Here is a 25,956-nt window from a genome sequence, read left to right on the forward strand (position 1 = left end):
TGGTTCTATAGTGTGCGGAACGTCCGGCAATCCCCATACACATGTGCACGTCTTTGGTAGGCACGCCCTGCTGCATGAAGGCTTGGAGTGAGTTCCTGCCTGTGAGCCTATACTATGTTGTTATGTGTTGATTTGTAATTCTGCAATATGGTGTTGTGGATAGCTAGCATGTGGGGTATATTGTAGTGATTATTATTCTGTTTTAGATGTCTGACCCCTAATGATGCATGATGGAGTGAAACACGGAGTGTTGGGTTTGGTGTTTGTAGGAAATGGGCTTTAACAACTTTGTGATTGTGCACTGTAACTTCAGGATTTACAGTTTGGACCACACCTAACATCTTGGAAGTGTGGAGTTATTGACTTGCTCATACAGTGCTGGAATGATGGATTATATATTGTCAAGTGATTTATGGAACATCATCTGAAGCAAGGCTAAACCATATTTTGGTATTGTGAACTGGCTTATGGACACCACTGTGGGCTAAGAGTGAGGCCTATTCCAAGTACTAGGGTGTGGTTATATATGTGTTCAAGGTAGTTCAGTGTTTAATGTGCATTAGAAGAAGCAGCACTATGATGACACCTGTGCTGTTATTACAAAATATGCTTAATCTCATAGCAACTGTTTGAAGATTATACAGAGTTGTGAGCGGTGTGTGTTACAACTATATTGGAATTTAGACACCCTTGTTTTGTATACATACTGATTGTGGAAATCCTGAACACCTAAATAGCTAGGTGTGTCCCAAGGACTGAGAACCCATCTGCTAAGTGTTCCTTGACAAATGTTATCTAATTATGACTAGATATGAAACTGTCCACGTAGCGAGGCAAGTTCTTACTTTCTCTGACTGATCATACATGTGTAACCTGAATACTTTTTAAAGACATAAAATCTGACATAGTTCATATTTCAGCACACAGCTGCTTCAGGGGTTATAGACAACAATCGTAGTGCCTTTTTCAATGACAACATACAGTGTGGCCAATTTCAAATGTCCATAATGAATATGCATGAGATTTATGGCATGCGCTGCCTTCATTGTATTCAAATCTCTTTTATACAAATTCATTGTGGTTATCCTGAAAACCTGAATGCCAAGGGAGGACTCCAGGAACAACTTGAGAAACACTGGTTTAAAGTCTATTGCACTAACCATTAGGTTACCCCTGTGCATTGCGTGGACATGTGTGGCCATTTTTTTTCTTCAAAAAAGAGCTCAGGCAGATGTCCCTTATCCCTGTTTTTTTTTGCCATTCATAAGTTTAACATTTCATTTTGGAAAATGGCACAAAAAAGTCCATTGCACAGACATTTTCAAACAGAAAACGTGGATGTTTTTTCTGTTTGAAAATGGCTGCGAGATAGAAGTGTTTTGGGGATGTTATGAGCAAAATGTCCCAATTCTGACAAATTGCTTCTCAAAAATGCCCCTCTGTTAATCAGTCCCCTCATGACTATGGAGACCAGAGGCTGCACTAAAGTGGACTTTTTATCGATATGGTCATAGTTGACTGCAATGGCAGGTAAGTGAAGAAGGATCAAATCAGTCTGCAAGCCGGTGTTAGGCTTATTTAGTTAGGAACAGAACAGTGGCATAGTGTTATTCTTACACTAACATATGAAACATTCATTTTTCAAGGTATGATCTCTTAGTGAAGGGTTTCCTGGTGGCCATGAGAATATACTGCACCTACCATGATAGTAGGAATCAGGAAATTTGCCTTTCAATAGCCACACTACAGGTTAAAGATGAAAAATGTTGCCAGCATATATTTTTCTAAATATTTGTGACAAATTCTAGCATGAAAGAAATGGAAACTCAGTTTTAGAAGATTTTTTTTTATTTGTATGAAGTCTTTATTAAACAATTATACAAAACAGAGTTGCATCAGTTTACAAAAAAAAAGTGGTGTACTAGTGCATATATGGTATATTAACAAAGAAACAACCAGCACACCCCTTATCTACATCTGTGACAACCATACTCTAACCTCAATGAACTTCAGGAGTTTTTAAAAATTTAGTCTCCCACCCTCCCTCCCCCCCAAGATGCCTATTTGTTTAACTGTACGGACCGCTTTACTATCACATTACTTTCTTTGCATAGGTTTTTGAAAAGTGTTTCCATATCAATTGCCATTTACTCATCTGATGTTTTCTTTCAGCTAACAGCCTCTCCATCTCACACACATAACTCAATTTATTTTGCCATTTTATAATTGGTGGGACCCTCTCCTGTTTCCAATGAGAGGCAATTACCACAGCCTGCTGTACCAGGGCTTGCTGGTGTTTTAGGCCAGGAGGTTTTCCAGAAAAAAGGAAGAATTCCGGAGCCCACAGGCTTGGGCATCCCACCCACTGCTGCAGCCTGCTATGGACTGATTTCCAAAATGCTCTGACTTTTACACAACTCCACCACACGTGTCCCATGGTCCCTCTTTGTCCACACCCCCTCCAGCACATTCCTGAAGACCCTGGAAATATGCGCCGGAGACGGTCCGGAGTGAGGTACCATCTGAATAGTACTTTCACTGCATTTTCCTTGTACGGGCCATGAGTAGACACACCTGCCGCTTGTCGTTCAATTCTCTCCCACTCGGGCTCAGTGTTAGAAGATTTAATAAAATACAGGAATGTGGAGAAGATATATTTTATACTAGCTATAATAGAGTATTTTAGATAGTGTTTGACAGGAGGCAATGATGGTGATCATGGAGTCACAAGGAATAGGAACCATGCTGAGAAAACCCCTTTACCATGTACAGCTAAAAAGAACATCCCATTACTGGTACAACTTAATGTGAAACTTCTTGTGTATACATCAATATTATAGTACTTTTATTTCTGTAATTGTAATAAGACTTGTTAATGAGGCAACTAGTCTGAGCAACAGAACACCCCCCCCCCCCCCCCCCCAAAAAAAAAAAAAAAAAATTGTTAATGAATCAAGGACTCATGAGTGGTCACTTAATAACCCTAATTACTTTATCTGCACATAGCAAATGCACTTTTAAAGATATTTTATTAAATCTCTCTTACAGTAAACCACCATTTATTCAAACATTCTATGCACTAGAAATTTCTCTGGAAAATATCACAGAATCTAGAAAAACAAGGCTTATCTGAAAAATGGTTTGCTTCATAGGGGTTGTTAACTGGAAGAATTCCTATGATCCACAATTCTTATTACCTGAACCTAACTTTTCCAAGGAAGCAGTGCTCTCTAGTTCTGAAAAAGAGGTGTTATTTCTTCTAAGCAGCTAGGACTTGTAACTCATTCTTTACATGTTGTTACAGTCCCATAAATTGGCAGAATACATAGAATGGTCTAATGCAGTCAGCACCTATAAGACTGATTTTCAGCTTTATAATATGTTGTAGTAATATCCACTGTGCAGGGGGGGGGGGGGGGGGGGATGTGAAAGAAATCACATTATGTAGTTTGATATATATCTATACATCATAAAACATACACTCCCAAACAGCTTACTTTGAAAAGAAATAGGTAAACATACATGTATTTCTTTCAAAATGTGTTATTTCAAAAACTCTGCTCCATAACCTCATATATTTCATATGGGGAACGGTGCTCCTGTGCTCCCGGAGTGATAGGAAGTATGCAGATCATCCTTCAACTATGATATTCTATGTATGGGAGGCAGCCACCCCTCAAGATAGTGTTTGTTCTGTTGACTGAAGGGGAAACAAATCTCCTTGTAGTGGGGGTAGAGGACTAAAAATATATTTTACAGCCATAAAAAGAGGGTAAAATCAACTGGCACTAGGAGGGGAAATCCCCCCCCCCCCCACAATGGGAGCAGATGATTCCTGTAAATGCAAGTCTAACACATGAGGTGCAAATGCGTTCAAGGGTAGTATGCTGCAGACTTCACCCTTGTGCTAGCCAGGGCAGGGGATACCAACCAACAGTGACACCTGACTTGGTGTACTCATGACATATTCCAAACAGGACTGGGTTATACCTGGCCTATAACTGCACTGTGCTCTAGGAGAAGTAACAAATAGGAAAGTCTTGCGCAACCCTAAGCGAAAGCTTAATGTCCTACAACAATGAGGCTCCAATGGAGCAGGAAAATACCAGTTCTCCCTGCCCCTCAAAATAATCACCAATCAGAAAGGAAACAACCTGGAAAATGCCACCACTATTAGACTGCAGGATGATAAAGGTCAGTGACTTAACCATCTTACATTTAATGTTTCATCCCCAACACACTTGTTAACTCAACCATTGACCCCCGTCCAGACTGCTGGGACTCTACCCTGCCTTTCTTTCCATAAAGCTAGTTCAATTAGTTAGCTGTGGTTCCATGCGCCTGATCATTGTGGCTTCCACCTTGTGCCTTTACACAGTGCTGACTCGGATGCCAGGCTGTCTTTTTTCATTCAAGTATACAAAGATCAAGGAAGGACCGTCACATCACACAAACTTCTTCTTTGTAGCTGTAAACCGTTCCATGTACTAAAAAGAAGAGGGAATGAAAAATTCATCAGCAGAATATATAAAGTATGTTTTGATCTACAACAATAATAAGAACCACTATTTTTAACAAAAGATAAGGCAGCATCTTGTCTCCAGCAGTGGCCAGTCTAGATCAGGGGTACTTGAAAGATACCAAAAAGCAGATTTCTCTTAGCACATTTCAAGGGATAAGTGATGGATTTTCCCATGTCTACAGACTTATCCTCTAGAAATTGTCTAAGCTGCTTTTGAATCCTACTGTTAGTCACCTTAATATTGTCTGGCAACAAATGCTATACTCAATTATAGTTGCATGAAAAGAAATAACTTTCTATGATTTGTTTGCAATCAGCTCACTATTTCATGAAGTATCCTCTTGTTTTAGTGTTATCAGGGACCTTGTGATTTTATAAACTTCTAAGTCATCTTTTCTCCAAGCTGTTTAACCTTTCTTCAGAAGGGTAGTGTTTCCTCTTATCAATTGTTTTATTTCCCTTCTCTGAACTCTTTCTAAATTCTACTATATCGTTTTTGAGAGGGTGTGATCACACACTGCTCAAGGTGGGGTTTCAGCAAGGATCTATACAGAGGCATAATGATATTCTCAATTTTGTTAAATTACCCTTAACATTCTCCTTTTTCTTTTTTTTCCTTTTACTACTGCTTTATTACATTGGGCTCTAGAGAACTTATCCACAATCACGACAATGCAGAAAAGCAGATTTTGTGTATAGGTAGTCACTTGGCTGGAAGGTTTATAATTTACCCAGCTTTCCAAATGATACTGAAGGTGGCTTACAGCATTATTAAAATTCAGGTACAATAGGACCCTGTCCAAAAAGTTTACAATCTAATTAAATAAAGAGAAATAAAGCAACGCCCAAGGGCACAAGGCATGTTTGTGAGGAAAGTGGAATGTGAACCCCAATTTCCCTTGGTTCATAGACCACTGCCCCAACCACTAGGTTGGTGCACTGACTGGGTGTATTGCCTCCTGAGTGGTTTTATCCAACCCCTCTGCTGCTTCTGTCCAAATGTAGATTCTACATCCTCCACAGACAAGAAAATCCCTACAGCAACTGAATATAACTCAACTTGAGTTACTAGTGAAAAGGCATAAGCTAAATATAAATAATACCTTTTTTATTTAATTTGCAACCACACAAGGAAATAAGGATCTTGGTGACTGCAAGACCTATGGGGCTGTGCCAGCTCTCCTGCAACAGCCTTCTATGGGTGTGAAAAGCATAAAATGCTGGGACTGTGACTGCCACATACCTTATCATATCCATCCAGTTCTCTGAGTTTCTTGATCTCAAACAGGTTACCCTCCACGGCAAGCAGAGAGATCTGGGAGTCACTGAGGATGCTTGGAGGCAGCATGCCCAGCTCCAGGCAGTTTTCTTCCAGGCGTAGGACCTTCAGACGTGGGCAATGGGAGATATGTGCTGAGATCTGGGAAATCTGACAAGCAGCACACAACAGGAAATACATCAGCACAGAAAAAGCAGCGTACACGACTAGAAATTTGCAGCTAGATTACTGTTCAGACTATTGGCACACTCCAACATTCTGAGCAAGGCATTATCTTCAATCTAATAGTAGGCTGTTCAGGCTCTATTAATTTTTAATACAATGCACACTGTGTCAGCTTCAAGCAGACAATAATTCAGAGGTGCCAAACAGATGCTTGCTACTATCCTGAATTCTAAAAATGAAGTAATAATGAATAATGTTAACAACGAAGCAAGAAAAAGCAGAATGTAAAGATCCTGTGTCACAATTAAAGCAATTCTATGTAATAAAACATATGATTTCTTTGAAAAAGCATTCTACTGTTCTATACTGATTTAACTCTCTCATCATTAAAACAAGCTCCTTTCTTTTATCTTTGAGATAGCAAAGATACATACCTGTAGCAGGTATTCTCTGAGGACAGCAGGCTGATTGTTCTCACGATTGGGTGACGTCCACGGCAGCCCCCAGGAACGGAAATCTTCCTAGCAACAAAAGGTTTGCTAAAGCCTTCGAGCGCACGTTCCGCGCATGCGCAGCCAACTTCCCGCCCGTCGCGTGAGAGTCCCATTTAGTTAAATTATAAAGCAATAACAAAGAAAAGGACAACTCCAAAGGGCAGGTGGGCGGATTTGTGAGAACAATCAGCCTGCTGTCCTCGGAGAATACCTGCTACAGGTATGTATCTTCGCTTTCTCTGAGGACAAGCAGGCTGCTTGTTCTCACGATTGGGGTATCCCTAGCACCCAGGCTCACTCAAAACAACAAAGAAGGTCAACTGGGCCTCGCAACGGTGAGGACATAACAAGGATTGACCTACGAAGCAGAACATCTAACTGAGAGTGCAGCCTGGAACAGAATAAAAATGGGCCTAGGAGGGGTGGAGTTGGATTCTAAACCCCGAACAGATTCTGCAGCACCGACTGCCCAAACCGACTGTCGCGTCAGGTATCCTGCTGAAGACAGTAGTGAGATGTGAACGTGTGGATAGATGACCACGTCGCAGCCTTGCAAGTCTCTTCTATAGTGGCAGACTTCAAGTGGGCCACTGACACTGCCATGGCTCTAACACTATGAGCCGTGACATGACCCTCAAGAGTCAGCCCAGATTGGGCATAAGCGAAGGAAATGCAATCTGCCAGTCAATTGGAAATGGTGCGTTTCCCGACTGCGACTCCCCTTCTGTTGGGATCAAAAGAAACAAACATTTGGGCGGACTGTCTGAAGGGGCTTGTCCGCTCCACATAGAAGGCCAATGCTCTCTTGCAGTCCAAGGTGTGCAACTGACGTTCAGCAGGGCAGGTATGAGGATGGGGAAAAATTGTTGGCAAGACAACTGACTGGTTCAGATGGAACTCCAACACCACCTTCGGCAAGAACTTAGGGTGCGTGCGGAGGACTACTCTGTTATGATGAAATTTGAGATAAGGAGCATGCACTACTAAGGCTTGAAGCTCACTGACTCTACAAGCTGAAGTAACACCCACCAAGAAAATGACCTTCCATGTCAAGTACTTCAGATGGCAGGAATTCAGTGGCTCAAAAGGAGGCTTCATCAGCTGGGCGAGAACGACGTTGAGATCCCATGACACTGGTGAAGATTTGACAGGGGGCTTTGACAAAAGCAAACCGCTCATGAAGTGAACAACTAAAGGCTGTCCAGAGATAGGCTTACCCTCTACACGATAATGAAAAGCACTAATCGCACTAAGATGGACTCTTACGGAGTAGGTCTTGAGACCAGACTCTGACAAGTGTAGAAGGTATTCAAGCAGGGTCTGTGTAGGACAAGAGCAAGGATCTAGGGCCTTGCTGTCACACCAGACAGCAAACCTCCTCCATTTAAAAGAGTAACACCTCTTCATGGAATCTTTCCTGGAAGCAAGCAAGACTCGGGAGACACCCTCAGAAAGACCCATGGAGGCGAAGTCTACGCTCTCCACATCCAGGCCGTGAGAGCCAGAGACTGGAGGTTGGGATGCAGAAGAGCCCCCTCGTTCTGAGTAATGAGGGTTGGTAAACAGTCCAATCTCCACGGTTCTTCGGAGGACAACTCCAGAAGAAGAGGGAACCAAATCTTGCACGGCCAAAAGGGAGCAATCAGAATCATGGTTCCGCCGTCTTGCTTGAGTTTCAGCAAAGTCTTCCATACCAGAGGTATGGGAGGATATGTGTATAGAAGGCCCTTCCCCCAATGAAGGAGAAAGGCATCCGACGCTAGTCTGTCGTGGGCCTAAAGTCTGGAACAGAACTGAGGGAGTTTGTGATTGACCTGAGTGGCAAAAAGATCCACCAAGGGGGTGCCTCACTCTCGGAAGATCTTGCATACCATGCCCGAGTTAAGCGACCACTCGTGAGGTTGCATTATCCTGCTCAACCTGTCGGCCAGACTGTTGTTTACGCCTGCCAGGTATGTGGCCTGGAGAAACATGCCATAACGGCGAGCCCACAGCTACATCCTGACAGCTTCCCGACACAGGGGGGCGAGATCCGGTGCCCCCTGCTTGTTGATGTAGTACATTGCAACCTGATTGTCTATCTGAATTTGGATAATTTGATAGGACAAACGATCTCTAAAAGCCTTTAGAGTGTTCCAGACCACTCTCAACTCCAGGAGATTGATCTGAAGACCTCTTTCCCGGAGGGACCAAACTCCTTCAGCTTGAAGCCCATCTACATGAGCTCCCCACCCTAGGAGGGACGCATCCGTTGTCAGCACTTTTTGAGGCTGAGGAATTTGAAAAGGTCGTCCCAAGGTCAGATTGGACCAAATTGTCCACCACTGATGGGAATTGTGAAATTCGGTGGACAGCTGGATTACATCCTCTAGATTCCCGGCAGCCTGATACCACTGGGAAGCTAGGGTCCATTGAGTAGATCTCATATGAAGATGGGCCATGGGCGTCACATGAACTGTGGAGGCTATATGGCCTAGAAGCCTCAACATTTGCCGAGCTGTGATCCGCTGAGACGCTCTGGCATGGAAACTAGAGACAGAAGATTGTCTGCTCTCGTCTCAGGGAGATAGGGTTGAATCCAGAAGATCCAATAAATTCCAGTCTTTGAATAGGAAGAAGATAGGACTTTTGGTAATTTATAACAAACCCGAGTAGCTCCAGCAGTTGAATAGTCATCTGCATGGACTGTAGAGCTCCTGCCTCCGAGGTGTTCTTCACCAGCCAATCGTCGAGATAAGGGAACACATGCACTCCCAGTCTGCGTAGCGACGCTGCAACTACTGCCAGGTATTTTGTAAACACCCTGGGCGCAGACGCAAGACCAAAGGGCAGCACACAATAATGGAAGTGCTGCGCTCCCAGACGGAATCGAAGATACCTCCTGTGAGCTGGAAGTATCGGGATGTGAGTATAAGCATCCTTTAAGTCCAGAGAGCATAGCCAATCGTTTTCTTGAATCAAGGGAAGAAGGGTGCCCAGGGAAACCATCCTGAACTTTTCATAAGTACATAAGTAATGCCACACTGGGAAAAGACCAAGGGTCCATCGAGCCCAGCATCCTGTCCACGACACAGTGGCATACCAAGGGAGGGGGGGACGGTGGGGGCGGTCCGCCCCCGGTGCACGCCGCTGGGGGGGGGGGGGGTGCCGCGGCGCGCCTGTCGGCTCCGAGTTCGCTACGCTAAATTCTCTCGTTCGCTGCAGCTCCCTCCCTCTGCCCCGGAACAGGTTACTTCCTGTTCCGGGGCAGAGGGAGGGAGCTGCAGCGAACGAGAGAATTTAGCGTAACGAACTCTGAGCCGACAGGCGCATGCCGCGGCACCCCCCCAGTGGCGTGCACCCGGGGGGGGGGTGTCATTTCGCCAGGGGAGGGGCGCGCTGCATCGGCGATCCACCCCGGGTGTCGTCGAGGCTAGGAACGCCACTGCCACGACAGTGGCAAATCCAGGCCAAGGGCACCTGGCAAGCTTCCCAAACGTACAAACATTCTATACATGTTATTCCTGGAATTGTGGATTTTTCCCAAGTCCTTTTAGTAGTGGATTATGGACTTGTCCTTTACAAAACCGTCTAACCACTTTTTAAATTCTGCTAAGCTAACCGCCTTCACCACGTGCTCCGGCAACGAATTCCAGAGTTTAATTATGCGTTGGGTGAAGAAACATTTTCTCCGATTTGTTTTAAATTTACTACACTGTAGTTTCATCGCATGCCTCCTAGTCCTAGTATTTTTGGAAAGAGTGAACAGACGCTTCACATCCACCTGTTCCATTCCACTCATTATTTTGTATACCTCTATCATGTCTCCCCTCAGCCGTCTCTTCTCCAAGCTGAAAAGCCCTAGCCTCCTTAGTCTTTCTTCTCGGACCAGGAATTTGTTCAGGGCCCTTAGGTCTAGGATGGGACGCATCCCCGTTTTCTTTTGCACAAGTACCTGGAATAGAATCACAGCCCTTCTTGCCCCGGTGGAACGGGCTCGACCGCATTGGCGCTGAGAAGGGCGGAGAGTTCCTCTGCAAGTACCTGCCTGTGCTGGAAGCTGAAGGACTGAGCTCCCGGTGGGCAATTTGGAGGTCTGGAGATCAAACTGAGGGAGTATCCGAACCGGACTATTTGGAGAACCCACCGGTTGGAGGTTATAAGAGGCCACCTTTGGTGAAAAAATTTTAACCTCCCCCCGACCGACAGATCGCCCAGCACAGACACTGTTATAGCGGCTATGCTCATCTGGAGCCAGTCAAAAGCCATTCCCTTGGGGAGCTGCAGGGGCCTGTTTGGGCGCACTCTGTTGACGAGAACGAGCACGCTGGGGCTGAGCCTGATAAGGCTGTTGGGAAGGAGGGTTGTACCTATGCTTATTGTAGGCATAGGGAGCATTCCTCTTTCCCTGGAAAAATCGTCTACCTGATGAGGTAGAAGCTGAAGGCGCCCGGCGGGAGAGATTGTCCATAGCGGTTTCCCGCTGGTGGAGGTGATCGACCACCTGCTCGACTTTCTCACCAAAAATATTATCCCCCCCCAGCAAGGGACATCTGCGATCCACTGCTGGACTCGATTGTCCAGGTCAGAAGGCACGCAGCCATGAGAGTCTACGCATCACTATACCTTGGGCAGCGGTTCTGGATGCAACATCAAAAGAGTCATAAGCACCCCTGAACAGGAATTTACGGCACACCTTCAGCTGCCTGACCACCTCCTGAAAAGGCTTGGCCTGCCCCGGAGGGAGCTTGTCGACCAAGTCCGCCAGTTGTTTCACATTGTTCCGCATGTGGATGCTCGTGTAGAGCTGGTATGACTGAATCTTGGACACGAGCATAGAGGACTGATAGGCCTTCCTCCCAAAAGAGTCCAGGGTTCTAGATTCCCGTCCCGGGGGCGCCAAGGCAAAATCTCTAGAACTCCTGGCTCTCTTGAGAGCAGAATCCACAACCATAGAGTCGTGAGGTAACTGCGACTTCATCAACTCAGGTTCTCCGTGAATCCGATATTGGGACTCAGTTCTTTTGGGAATGGTGGGATTACTTAATGGCTTCATCCAATTCCTTAGAAGTGTCTCCTTCAGGACAATGTGCAAAGGAACAGTGGATGATTCCTTAGGTGGCGAAGGATAGTCAAGGACCTCGAGCATCTCAGTCCTGGGCTCATCCTCAGATACCACAGGGAAGGGAATAGCCACAGATATTTCCTGGACAAATGAAGAGAAAGAAAGACTCTCTGGAGGAGAAAGCTTTCTTTCTGGAGAAGGCGTGGTATCAGAAGGAAGACCACAAGACTCCTCGGAAGAGAAATATCTGGGATCTTCTCCTTCATCCCAAGAGGCATCCTCCTCGGTATCGGACAAGAGTTCTCTAACTGCAGTCCGAAACAGGGCCCGTCTCGACGCTGAGGAACCATGTCCTCAATGGCACTGCCGAGAAGTCGACTCCCATGCCAGCGGCAATGAAGCTCCCTCCAGTGATGTCGACGGGGAGTCAACCTGGGTGGCAGCCGACGCCGATGCCGCAGGCGGTACCGGCGTCGGGGACCTCACCACAAGCCTCGAGCCAGCTGCCGCTTCCATTGACGGTACCAAGGACGCAAGCACCCCTGGCACCGGAACAGGCTGACGCAGCAGCCCCTCCAGCAGACCTGGAAGAATGGCTCGGATGCGCTCGTCCAGAGTCCAGATGTCCAACCGGCATCTGAAACTGAACATGACAAAGACTGAGCTCCTTGTTTTTCCACCCAAACCCTCTTCTCCTCTTCCCCCACTTTCTGTCTCTGTGGACAACGCCCTCATCCTCCCTGTCTCTTCAGCCCGCAATCTCGGAGTCATCTTCGACTCCTCCCTTTCCTTTTCTGCCCATATCCAGCAGACAGCTAAGACCTGTCGCTTCTTCCTCTATAATATTAGCAAAATCCGCCCTTTCCTCTCTGAACAGACCACCCGAACCCTCGTCCACTCGCTCGTTACCTCTCGCCTTGACTACTGCAACCTTCTTCTCGCTGGCCTCCCGCTCAGCCATCTATCCCCCCTTCAATCTGTCCAAAATTCCGCCGCATGTCTTATCTATCGCGTGAACCGATACTCTCACATCACCCCTCTCCTCAAGTCGCTTCACTGGCTCCCAATCCGCTACCGTATACAGTTCAAGCTTCTCCTATTGACCTTCAAGTGCACTCAATCTGCAGCCCCCCACTACCTCTCTGCCCTCCTCTCCCCGTATGTTCCCACTCATAACCTCCGCTCTCAGGACAAATCACTCCTATCTGTACCCTTCTCTACCACCGCTAACTCCAGACTCCGCCCCTTCTGCCTCGCATCACCTTATGCCTGGAACAGACTTCCCGAGCCCATACGCCATGCGCCCTCCCTGCCCATCTTCAAGTCCTTACTCAAAGCCCATCTCTTCTCCCTTGCCTTTGGCGCCTAACCACCTTCCCCATTCATATTACCTTCACTGACTACATAGTTTGTAACCTCTAGATTGTAAGCTATTTAGTTATAACCTTTAGATTGTAAGCTCTCCTGAGCAGGGACTGTCCTTCCCCATGTGAAACTTGTACAGCGCTGCGTAACCCTGGCAGCGCTATAGAAATGCTAAGTAGTAGTAGTAGTAGTCACCGTCGAGCAAGGCTGCAGGGTCGGTGCAGGAATCGGGTCCACAATCTGTTGAGGTCGAGGAGGCGGTACCAGGCTGCCTGAAGACCGACACCTGAATGGAGGGTGTGCGATCCTCCCGGCGTCAGCACTTCATGGGTGCCGAATCCTTCGACGCCCCAGAGCTCCCAGTACCTTGCTTAGGAGACCAATGACGATGCTTCTTCGCCTTTGCTCAATGCACGTCATCGATACTCCTCGGTACCGATGAGGATGATGTGGAATCCACACTCCTTCTCGGGGTCAGGGTCCGAGAGTGGTCGGTCCCGGTGGGCCTGCACAGCAGGAGTCCTCAAGACAGGTGGAGACCCACTCAACGGCTCACTGCTCCCAGCGTGTGATCCCCAGACAGCCATTACCTGCACTCCCAAAGTCGATGCCATCTCCGGTGCCGATGTTGACGCTGAAGAACCGGACAAAGCTGCAAAACGTCGGTCCCGCTGAGCTTGTCTTGACGCCTGTGTCCGCTTTTTTAAGCTAAGTCACAATTTACATGCATCTGGGCGATGGTCGGGCCCAAGGCACTGAAGACATCCACGCATGGGGGTCGGTACCTGAGATAGTCTGGTTGCACCGAGTACACTTCTTGAAGCCGCTGGGAGTCCTCGATGACATGGACAGAAAAACAGAGGCGGCAAGATCAAAATTCGCGATTGTGCAGACAAAAAGTACACAAAAAGGAGAACCTGTGTACGCGCGGCCTAAGAGGGCTGCAACGGATGCGAAAGTAAACTTAAGGGAACCAAAAACTAAGAAACAAAGGTGTTTTTTTTTTTTTAAATATATAAATTTTAAAGTGAACAAATAAAACAAAAGAAACGAGGGAAAAATAGCGAAGGCTCTTTTGGGGCGAACGGAGAGAGACCGCAAGCAGTCACTTTCTAACCGCGGAAAAGAACTAAACAGGACTCTCGTGTGACGGGCGGGAAGATGGCCGCGCCCGCGTTCTCGAAGGCTCTAGTAAACCTTTTGTTGCTAGGAAGATTTCCGTTCCTGGGGGCTGCTGTGGATGCCACCCAATCGTGAGAACCAGCAGCCTGCTTGTCCTCAGAGAATATTACAATTTTGTGTCTAAGGTAAGCAGCAACATGAACCCATGCGCCCTAGAGAAATGCTTTTCAACCTTTCCTAGAGGCACATCTAACCAGTGGGTTTTCAGGATCACTATAATGAATATGCAGGAGACAGGTTTGCAAATAATGGGTCTTTACTACATGCAAATCTATATCATACATATTCAGTGGTGTTCCTGACAACCCCGCAGGCTGGATGTGCCTCAAGATGAGGGTAGGGAAGTACTGGCCTAGGGAGCTGTTCTGCACCTGGTTCTGGTTCAGGTTGAGTTCAATGGCTTGTAGTTCTCCAATCGCATCAGGCACAGCCTGGATCTTGTTTTTGGACAGATCCACCATGTCGAGGTGCCGTAGGCCACAGAGCTGGGTTGGTATAGCCCGAAGCTGGTTCCCAGAAAGGCTTAGAGTCTTCAGAGCTGAGAGCTGGCCAAAGTTAGAAGGCAAATATGTCAGGTGGTTGCTGTTCAGGTGGAGGGTCTCCAGTTTCTTCAGCTTGCAGAGCTCTTCAGGAAGCACCCCTGCCAAACACAGTCATTTAGCTAGATGCAGACAAGGAAATCACTAACGGGAATGCAGATTATTCGAATTATGTTGAAATTATGGCACAATATCAAACTGTCCCAAATGGAATTCTCCACACCCAGCTAAGGGCAAACTAAAGAGCATGTATGGCTTTTGAACAAACATTTCTAATTCCTAAAATACAGGCAAACATTCACAAGGATATACCACTTGGCCTCCATTTTCTGCTTTTCCAAGACAGCTTTATACAGTAAATACAGTCTACCAGTCATCTTCTGGAACATTCATACCCTTTCATACCTCTTCAATGTCGCTTTTTGCACCTAACCACTGTACCTCTATCCTGGAAATCTAGACTGCCCCAATTTGATTGACTGCACTTTTTGTCCTTTAGAGATTGTAAGCTCCTTTGAGCAGGGACTGTCTTTCTATGTTAAATTGTACAGCGCTGCGTAACCCTGGTAGCGCTTTAGAAATGTTAAATAGTAGTAGTAGAAGGAAATGACCACCTACAGAGACAAACCTGGCCACTAAAATATTTCAAAGCATGTTGTCGGTAATGTCATGTGGCATATCAGAATCATTTTTAGATATTGTTTGTTTAAAAAAATATTCTTGCCTGGTATTCCTAAAAACAAAGCAGGTTACAACTAAATATACATAATTAAAACAAAACAAAAGCAAGAAAAATAAAATTAACCAAAAATTATTGGAATAAGAGCCTGAATCATTCCATATAACATTTACAATAATGTGACAAAAGCCTGCTTAAATTAAAAAACAAACACTATAAGCTTCTTTCTAAATGAACTGGCATTTGCATGAAATGCAACCCAACAAGCAATGAATGAAACATAAGATCAAAGCTGCCACTGGAAAAAAAGACAACAAACACAAGAATGAGAGCCAGATGCACTAACTCCACGGAAAAGAGCCTTAGCGAATCGGTAAAAAACGGGCATGCATGAAGGAAATTGCATGCAAATGAGCTGCTCACTGTTAGCGAATGATACATACCTGCAGTAGGTGTTCTCCGAGGACAGCAGGTTGATTGTTCTCACGACTGGGGTGACGTCCGTGTCAGCCCCCTCCAACCGGAACAAAAACTTGCGGGAGGTCCCGCGCACGGGGACCGCCCACCGAGCATGCACGGCCGTCTTCCCGCCCGTGCATGACCGCTCCTGCTCAGTTAAGTTACAAGCAAAGCAAAGGAAAGGAAAAGAGATAACAACTACAAAGGGGAGGAGGGAGGGTAGGTGAGAACAATCAGCCTGCTGTCCTCGGAGAACACCTGCTACAGGTATGTATCATTCGCTTTCTCCGAGGACAAGCAGGCTGCTTGTTCTCACGACTGGGGTATCCCTAGCTTCCAGGCTCACTCAAAACAACAAAGAGGGTCAATTGGGCCTCGCAACTGCGAGGACATAAGAAATTGACCTACAAAGAACAACTGAGAGTGCAGCCTGGAACAGAATAAAACTGGGCCTATTGGGGTGGAGTTGGATTCTAAACCCCGAACAGATTCTGCAGCACTGACTGCCCAAACCAACTGTCGCTTTGGGTATCTTGCTGGAGGCAGTAATGGGATGTGAATGTGTGGACAGATGACCACGTCGCAGCCTTGCAAATCTCTTCAATATTGGCTGACTTCAAATAGGCCACTGACGCCCCCATGGCTCTAACACTATGAGCTGTGACATGACCCTCCAGAGTCAGCCTAGCCGACTGTCACCCCCCCCCCCCCCCATCTGTCATATCCTCAACCTCTCTCTCTCCACTGCAACTGTCCCTGACACCTTCAAGCATGCTGTAGTAACACCACTCCTCAAAAAAACCATCACTGGACCCTACCCGTCCTTCCAACTACCGCCCCATCTCCCTCCTACCCTTCCTCTCCAAAATACTTGAACGTGCTGTTCACAGCCGCTGCCTTGATTTTCTCTCCTCTCATGCCATCCTCGATCCGCTTCAATCCGGTTTTCGCCCTCTACACTCGACAGAAACAGCACTCACTGAAGTCTGTAATGACCTGTTCCTTGCCAAATCCAAAGGTCACTACTCCATCCTCATCCTCCTCGACCTATCCGCCGCTTTTGACACTGTCAATCACAATTTACTCCTTACCACACTCCTCATTTGGATTCCAAGGCTCTGTCCTCTCCTGGTTCTCCTCTTATCTCTCCCACCATACCTTCAGAGTACATTCCCATGGATCTTCCTCTACCCCCATCCCGCTCTCTGTTGGAGTTCCTCAGGGATCTGTCCTCGGACCCCTTCTTTTCTCAATCTACACCTTTTCCCTGGGCTCGCTGATCTCATCTCATGGCTTCCAATATCATCTCTATGCTGACGACACCCAGCTTTATCTCTCCACACCAGACATCACTGCGGAAACCCAGGACAAAGTATCGGCCTGCCTATCCAACATTGCTGCCTGGATGTCCAACCGCCACCTGAAACTGAACATGGCCAAGACTGAGCTCATTGTCTTTCCACCCAAACCCACTTCTCTTCTCCCCCCACTCTCTATTTCAGTCGATAACACCATCATCCTCCCCGTCTCATCTGCCCGCAACCTCGGGGTCATCTTCGACTCCTCCCTCTCCTTCTCTGCATATATCCAGCAGACAGCCAAGACCTGTCGCTTCTTCCTCTATAACATCAGCAAAATTCGCCCCTTCCTCTCTCAGCACATCACCCAAACTCTCATCCACTCTCTCATTACCTCTTGCCTTGACTACTGCAACCTACTCCTCACCGGCCTCCCACTTAACCATCTATCCCCCCTTCAATCCATTCAGAACTCTGCAGTGCGTCTTATCTTCCGCCTTGACCGATATACTCATATCACCCCTCTCCTCAAGTCTCTTCACTGGCTCCCGATCAGGTACCGCATACAATTCAAGCTTCTCCTACTAACCTACAAATGCACGCGATCTGCAGCCCCTCAATACCTCTCTACCCTCATCTCCCCTTACACTCCTACCCGTAACCTCTGCTCACAGGACAAATCCCTCCTATCAGTACCCTTCTCTACCACCGCCAACTCCAGGCTCTGCCCTTTCTGCCTCGCCTCACCCTATGCTTGGAATAAACTCCCTGAGCCCATATGCCAAGGCCTCATCCTGCCCATCTTCAAATCCTTGCTCAAAGCCCACCTCTTCAATGTCGCCTTCAGCACGTAACCATTATACCTCCATTCAGAAAATCTAGACTGCCCCAATTTGATTGATTGCACTTTTGTCCTTTAGATTGTAAGCTCCTTTGAACAGGGACTGTCCTTCTTTGTTAAATTGTACAGCGCTGCGTAACCCGGGCCGCGCTTTAGAAATGTTAAGTAATAGTAAGGAAATGCAATCTGCTAGCCAATTGGATATGGTGCGTTTCCCAACAGCAACCCCCTTCCTATTGGGGTCAAAAGAAACAAACAATTGGGCGGACTGTCTGTGGGGGCTTCTCCCCTGCAGGTAGAAGGCCAATGCTCTCTTGCTGTCCAATATGTGCAACTGACGTTCAGCAGGGCGGGTATGCGGACAGGGAAACAATGTTGGCAAGACAATTGACTGGTTCAGATGGAACTCCGACACCACCTTCGGCAGGAACTTAGGGTGCGTGCGGAGGACTACTCTGTTATGATGAAATTTGGTATAGGGAGCATGGGCTACCAAGGCTTGAAGCTCACTGACCGTACGAGCTAAAGTAACTGTCACCAAGAAAGTGACCTTCCAGGTCAAGTACGTCAAATGGCAAGAATCCAGTAGCTCAAAAGGAGGTTTCATCAGCTGGGTGAGGACGACATTGAGATCCCATGACACTGTAGGAGGCTTGACAGGGGGTTTTGACAAAAGCAAACCTCTCATGAATCGAACGACTAAAGGCTGTCCAGAGATAGGCTTACTCTCCACACGATAATGGTAAGCACTAATTGCGCTAAGATGGTTCCTTACTGAGTTGGTTTTGAGACCAGACTCCGATAAGTGTAGAAGGTATTCAAGCAGGGTCTGTGCAGGACAAGAACGAGGTTCTAGGGCCTTGCTGTCACACCAGATGGCAAACCTCCTCCACTTGAAAAAGTAACTCTTCTTAGTGGAATCTTTCCTGGAAGCAAGCAAGACTCGGGAGACACCCTCAGAAAGACCCAAGGCAGCAAAATCTACACCCTCAACATCCAGGCCGTCAGAGACTGGAGGTTGGGATGCAGAAGCGCCCCCCTCGTTCTGAGTAATGAGGGTCGGAAAACACTCCAATCTCCACGGTTCTTCAGAGGACAACTCCAGAAGAAGAGGGAACCAGATCTGGCGGGGCCAAAAGAGCGCAATCAGAATCATGGTACCGCGGTCTTGCTTGAGTTTCAGCAAAGTCTTCCCCACCAAAGGTATGGGAGGATACGTGTACAGAAGTCTGCTCTCCCGGTGCAGGAGGAAGGCGTCCGACACTAGCCTATCGTGGGCCTGCAGCCTGGAACAGAAGAAAGGCAGCTTGTGATTGGTTTGTGTGCCGAAAAGATCCACCGAGGGGGTGCCCCACTCTCGGAACATCTTGCGTACCACACTCGAGTTGAGCGACCATTCGTGCGGTTGCATGAGTCTGCTCAATCTGTCGGCCAGACTGTTGTTTACACCTGCCAAGTACGTGGCCTGGAGAAGCATGCCATGCTGACGAGCCCAGTGCCACATCCTGATGGCTTCCTGACACAGGGGGCGAGATCCGGTGTCCCCCTGCTTGTTGATGTAGTACATTGCAACATGATTGTCTGTCCGAATTTGGATAACTTGAAAGGAAAGCCGATCTCTGAAAGCCTTCAACGCGTTCCAGACCGCTCTCAATTCCAGGAGGTTGATCTGTAGACCAGATTCCTGGGGGGACCACAGTCCTTGAGTGTGACTGGCAGATCGTCCGGTACGGGCACTTGTATGGCGGCTATGCTTCCCTGGATCCAGTCAAAAGCCCATTCCCTGCTTTTGCTGGGGAGCAGCTGGGGCCGGCTTGGTCGCACGCTGTTGACGCGAACGAGCGCGCTGGGGCTGAGCCTCGGAAGGCTGTCGGGAAGGAGGACTGTACCTACGCTTGCTGTAAGCGTAAGAAGCAGTCTTCGTTCCCCTGAAAAAACACCTACCTGAAGAGGTAGGTACTGAAGGCGCCCGGTCGGAGAGATTGTCGAAGGCGGTTTCCCTCTGGTGCAGCTGTTCGACCAACTGCTCAACTTTCTCGCCGAAAACATTATCCCCCCGGCAAGGGACATCTGCCAGCCGCTGATGGGTCCAGTTGTCCAGGTCAGAGGCACGCAGCCATGAGAGTCTGCGCATCACTATACCTTGGGCAGCGGATCTGGATGCAACATCACAAGTGTCATAAATACCCCTGGACAGGAACTTTCTGCACGCCTTCAGCTGCCTGACCACCTCCTGAAACGGCCTGGACTGCTCCGGGGCGAGCTTGTCGACCAGGTCCGCCAGTTGCCTCACATTGTTCCGCATGTGAATGCTCGTGTAGAGCTGGTATGATTGGATGCGGGTCATGAGTTTGGAAGATTGGTAGGCCTGCCTCCCAAACGAGTCCAGAGTGCGAGACTCCCGCCCAGGGGCCGCCGAGGCAGTATCCCTCGAACTCCGTGCTCTCTTGAGAGCAGTGTCCACGACCGCCGAGTCATGAGGCAACTGAGGCCGCATCAACTCTGGGTCTGAGTGGATCCTGTATTGGGACTCCGCTTTCTTGGGGATGGTGGGATTAGATAGTGGCTTCAGCCAGTTCCGCAGCAGTGTCTCCTTAAGGACATTGTGCAACGGCACCGTGGAAGACTCTCTAGATGGTGATGGATAGTCGAGGACTTCGAGCATCTCCGCCCTCGGCTCATCCACAGTAACCACGGGAAAGGGAATGCAAATAGACATATCCCTGATAAAGGAGGCAAAGGAGAGGCTCTCAGGGGGCGACATGCCTTCAGCTGCCTGACCACCTCCTGAAAAGGCCTGGCCTGCTCTGGCGGGAGCTTATCCACCAGGTCCGCCAGTTGCCGCACATTATTCCGCATGCGAATGCTTGTGTAGAGCTGGTAAGACTGGATCTTGGTCACGAGCATGGCAGACTGATAGGCCTTCCTCCCAAAAGAGTCCAGAGTGCGAGACTCACGCCCCGGGGGTGCCGAGGTAGTGCCCCTCGAACTCTTGGCTCTCTTGAGAGCAGAATCCACGACCGCGGAGTCGTGGGGCAACTGAGTCCTCATCAACTCCGGGTCAGTGTGGACCCTATACTGGGACTCTGCCTTCTTTGGGATGGTGGGGTTAGTTAAAGGCTTCAGCCAGTTCCGCAGCAGTATCTCCTTCAGGACATTGTGCAACGGCACCGTGGAAGACTCTTTAGGTGGTGATGGATAGTCGAGGACCTTGAGCATCTCAGCCCTCGGCTCATCCACAGTAACCACGGGAAAGGGAATGGCCACAGACATATCCCGAACAAAAGAGGCAAAGGAAAGGCTCTCAGGTGGCGAGAGTTTCCTTTCTGATGAAGGAGTGGGGTCAGAGGGAAGACCACAGGACTCCTCAAAGGAGAAGTACCTGGGATCCTCCTCCTCCCCCCATGAGGCCTCCTCCTCGGTGTCGGACATGAGCTCTCTGACCTCCGTCCAGAACTGGGCCCGTCTCGACTCCGAGATTCCACGTCCTTGAGAATGGTGCCGAGAGGTGGACTCCCACATCGACGTTGACGGGGATTCCACCTGAGTGGTGGTCGACCGCATCACCGGGCTAGAGCCTACTGGCGCCTCCATTGGCGGTACCGAGGGCGCAAGCACCCCCGGTACCGGGAGAGACTGGCGAGGCAGCCCTTCCAGGAGACCTGGAAGAATGGCTCTGAGGCGCTCGTCCAGAGTCTCTGTTGGGAAAGGCTGAGGGGCCGGTGCTCGAATCTGCACGGGACCAGGAGACGGTACCGAACTGCTCGATGACCGACACCTCTTGGATGGAGGGGGAGCGGTCCTCCCAGCGTCGACGCTTCTCGGGTGCCGACTCTCTCGACGCCCCGGAGCTCCCGGTACCATGCGCAGGAGGCGACCGATGACGGTGCTTCTTCACTAACTTCTTCCGATGCACGTCATCGGCATCGACGAGGAGGACGTGGAATCCACACGCCTCCTCGGGGTCGGGTCCGAAAGGGGTCGGTCCCGATGGCCCTGCCCAGCAGGAGCTGCCAAGACAGGTGGAGGCCCACCGGGCTGCTCACTGCTCCCAGCGAAAGATGGTCGTTGAGCTGGTACCTGTACTCCCGAGGTCGATGACATGTCCGGTGCCGAGGTCGGTGCCGCCGAAGTCGACGCCACCGGTGCCAAATTCATCGATGCCAAAGGGCCAGCGCAAGCTCCAAAAATACGATCCCGTTGAGCTTGCCTCGCTACTTGTGTCCGCTTTTTCAAGCCGAGACACAAGCGACACCCCTTGGGATTATGCTCAGGCCCGAGGCACTGAAGGCACCAATCATGGGTGTCGGAGAGCAAGATTTGCCGGCTGCACCGACCACACTTTTTAAAGCCGCTGGGGATCCTCGATGTCATCGACGGAAAAATCGCGGCGACGAGGTCAAAATCGTCGATGGTGGCGGCAAAAAAGGCCACGAAAAGAGGGCAACACGAACGCGTGGCGAAAAGAAAAAGGGGCCCAAAAGGGACTAAGAAATTTGAGGGTTCTTTTTTTTTTTTTTTTTTTTAAAGACACTTTGGCGCAAACGGCGCCACAACAATAAAACAAGAAACGGCGGACAAGGCTGCGAAAAATCCGGTTTCCGAGGCTGGTAACGGAGAGGGACGAAACGCAGTCTCTCTCCAAGTGCGGAAACGAAGAAAACTGAGCAGGAGCAGTCGCACACGGGCAGAAAGACGGCCGCGCATTCGCGGTCCCCGCACGCGGGACCTCCCACAAGCTTTTGTTCCGGTTGGAGGGGGGTGACGCGGACGTCACCCCAGTCGTGAGAACAAGCAGCCTACTTGTCCTAGGAGAAAGCTCATTTACGTGCGATTTCCTTCCTAAGGAGGGGAAGTCAGTCGGCCAGCTGAGCATGCGCAGAGCAGCCAATTGTTATGCTGGCTGCTCTGCGCATGTCAAATACGGCTTCATACACGTCCTTCACTCAAAAAAAAAAAAAAAAGGACATCCCTGACGAGCACTTGGACGTTTTTCCCTTCAGATTTTGTGATGGGACGTCCAAATCAAAACTATTTGAACGTCCCTTTCGATTATGCCCCTCCAGGTCTTTTCTCAGCCAATCACAGCGCGTTTAGCTGATTGACAGCTAAACGCGCTGTGATTGGCTGAGAGAGAGCTGGAAGGGCATAATCGAAAGAGACGTCCAAATAGTTTTGATTTGGACGTCCTCGCACGTCCCGATCCCCGATTCTCTCCGGCAGTTTTCGGGCACGTAAGAAAAACACGTCCAAGAGAAGGATGTGCATCACAAAATCTGAAGAAAAAAATGTCCTCATTAGGGACGGGACGTCCTTTTTTTTTTTTTTTTTGACTGAAGGACATCCAAGTGTTAGGCACTTGAAAGGACATCCCTGATGAGCACTTGGACATTTTTTTTTCTTCCGAGTTTTGCGATGGGCGTCCTCCTCTGCATGGATCCCGCTCACAGCAGCCCCAACGAGAGGCTCAGACCTCCCGTTCTGTTTCCGACCCCATGCACCATGGAAAACCTAAGTGCATCGCATAGCATTCATATTATAATAGTAATTAGCTCATTTGCATTCCGTTTTTGTTAGTTGCTACCGTGAGAGGAAAATGGCTCGGAGAACCCTTTAGTGCATGTCATGGTTTACTACTTGCGCGCTAAACTGGCTAGAACCAGTTTAAAAACCACGTTGCTGGCTTGTCAAGTTTAGTGCATCTGGCCCTGAGTCTTTGCCAACTGAAACAAATTGTTGGCACATCCAATAATTGCTGACTATATTTACTTTTCCTAGCCTCTGCTGTCTTCAGTGCCAGTAAAAATGGTGAAGTTCAGCAGTTAGGTTACCGGTTCCAGTTCTATGCTAGCTATTTTTTTTTTAAATTTAAGTGAAGGAAGTTCAAGAAAGGAGGCAGCAGGAAAAGTAAATACAATGGGGTGTAGTGGATTCTCCATTTTAAGGTTTCCAGAGCAACTGAAACAAGCTTTCAATTAAAGTACCTGTGGGTTTTCCCCACTTCCATTTGTTAAGGACAAACGCTGCAGTCATTGGCACCCGCAATCATTTTGAAATGTTGGCGCCTAACACAAACGACCTCTCCTGACACATAATGAAGGAGCTTGCTCAGTACCCACTAAGTTGGCTCCTATCACTACAGTGGCGATCCCTGGCCAGGGGACACTAAGTTCATGGTGCATGAATACTGGTTTTCCAACTATAAGGCGTTGCATTTAACCCTTCAGTGCTGCAAACCTTTCTTCTACCTTACCTCCAAGCTCTATCCAAGCTGAGGAGCTCAAGTTTGATCTCCCAGACAGCTGACCAAAGCAGTGCAGCCAAACCCATGAGTTGGCCCCATTCTGTTTGTGAAGTGCAGCTAAAAGGAAAGCATTTGTCTTGGACATCTGCAGAAATTTGGGGTTGGCATGGGGTAAGGGAAGAAGAAATCAAAATAGGGAAGAGATTGTAAAAGTAACCGTAACGCTCATACAGGGCACCTATTCTACATAAGTACATAAGCACTGCCATGCTGGGAAAAGACCAAAGGTCCATCAAGCCCAGCACTCTGTCTCCGACAGCAGCCAATCCAGGCCCCAAGAACCTGGCAACCCCCCAAAATTTAATATCAATGGACTTTTCCTTCAGGAATCTGTCCAGACCCCCTTTAAACTCAGCAAGGCCAGCTGCCGTCACTACCTTCTCCAGCAATGAGTTCCAGAGTCTAACCACGCGCTGAGTAAAGAAAACTTTCTCCAATTTGTTTTAAACCTACCACATTCTAATTTCATCTTGTGTCCCCTAGTTCTATTATTGTTAGAAAGCGTAAACAAACACTTCACATCTGTCCGCTCTACCCCACTCATTATTTTGTAGACCTCTATATCACCCCTCAGCCGCCTTTTCTCCAGGCTAAAGAGTCCTAGCCTTTTTGACCTCTCCTCATAAGGTAGTCGTCCCATCCCTTTTCTCATTTTTTTTTAAATATGTTTTTATTCACACAATAACAAGTTGTAGTTACAAAATGCAAGCAACACCGCTCAATGTACAATCCGAAATCACCACTCCATATCTATATTCAACAGCTATGTCTGCCCAAAGATCTTTGATACAACCTGCATTGTATTAATTAATCCCCCCAACCATACAACCTTACACTCCATCAAATATTCCATTCCACTTCTCAAATTTCACACCATCCCTCCCCCCTCCCCCATTCATCCCTACATACTACTTCTCCCAATGCCCTCTCCAATTTCAGGTGAGCACATGTAAACATTCCTCCCACAGCATGGCATACCTTCGGGTCTCTGGTTTACTAGCCTTGGAATAAAGTTGCCTCTCATGTGTGCCTACCTCCCTCATTTTTGTTTTCCATACCGCTCCTAATGCACCCTCTGCAGCACCCCAAAACTGTAATATCGTCTTTTTAACCAACAAGAGGGAGACAGATACCAACCTCCTATATGGTTGGGTTAAGCCTTGCCTAATTAACAGTGATTGGTCTCATTTTTGTCGCCCTTCTCTGCTTTATATCTTTTTTGACATGAGGCGACCAGAACTGAACACAATACTCCAGGTGCGGTCGCACCATGGAGCGATATAACGGCATTATGTTTCAATCGTTTTTATTGCAAATTTCAATAAACAGTGTACAGGTGTGCAATGATCTTTGCAGGATTAACAGCTAAATCAACACTATTACAACGATGCACTCCAATGTATCTATCTAACAGTTCTTCTATCTCTTCCCAGCTTCCCCCCCTTCAAAACTCCCCCCCACCTTCCCCTCCCTCCCCCCCCCCCCCCCCCCCAGTTCCTCAATGATCTACTATCAGTCTACAGGTATTCAGGGTCTCTCATTTTTGCATCTACACAGTCTCTCAATTTAGAATTTTGCTCTTTGCACTTGGTTGTAGGGTATTCCAAAATTCCGCCCAGGTGGTTTCCAGCTTTTTGCCCTCCACCGAGGAAATGTCTGTAATTCCACATCGTTCTAGTTTTAGCAGTTCAATCATATTTGTCCTCCAAGCTCCCAGCGTGGGCCCCTCCTTCGCTCTCCAATTGAGCAGGATTATCTTCTTGCCGATTAGCACTGCCCTGTGCA

The 25,956-nt window shown here is 48.0% G+C and overlaps 1 protein-coding gene and 1 long non-coding RNA gene across 4 annotated transcripts in view; one reads left to right on the top strand and one right to left on the bottom strand.

Annotated features, from left to right (window-relative positions):
- The first annotated feature begins 1,851 nt into the window (after window positions 1–1,851).
- On the top strand, window positions 1,852–25,739 carry LOC115477632. Its single transcript, XR_003943354.1, has 3 exons — window positions 1,852–2,821; window positions 18,431–18,433; window positions 25,729–25,739. It is a non-coding gene; the product is annotated as an uncharacterized LOC115477632 (long non-coding RNA).
- LRRC57 (leucine rich repeat containing 57) overlaps window positions 2,913–25,956 on the bottom strand; it is a 45,614-nt gene continuing 22,570 nt past the window's right edge. For all 3 annotated transcript variants that reach the window (XM_030214643.1, XM_030214644.1, XM_030214645.1), the window contains 3 exons: window positions 14,423–14,691; window positions 5,766–5,951; window positions 2,913–4,487 (listed from right to left, as the gene is read on the bottom strand). In XM_030214643.1, coding sequence (XP_030070503.1) covers window positions 4,446–4,487; window positions 5,766–5,951; window positions 14,423–14,691 — 497 coding nt within the window. In that variant the 3' untranslated portion in view covers window positions 2,913–4,445. The remainder of the gene's footprint in view (window positions 4,488–5,765; window positions 5,952–14,422; window positions 14,692–25,956) is intronic.

Source organism: Microcaecilia unicolor, chromosome 9, assembly GCF_901765095.1.
Source record: "Microcaecilia unicolor chromosome 9, aMicUni1.1, whole genome shotgun sequence".
Taxonomy (NCBI): Eukaryota; Metazoa; Chordata; class Amphibia; order Gymnophiona; family Siphonopidae; genus Microcaecilia; species Microcaecilia unicolor.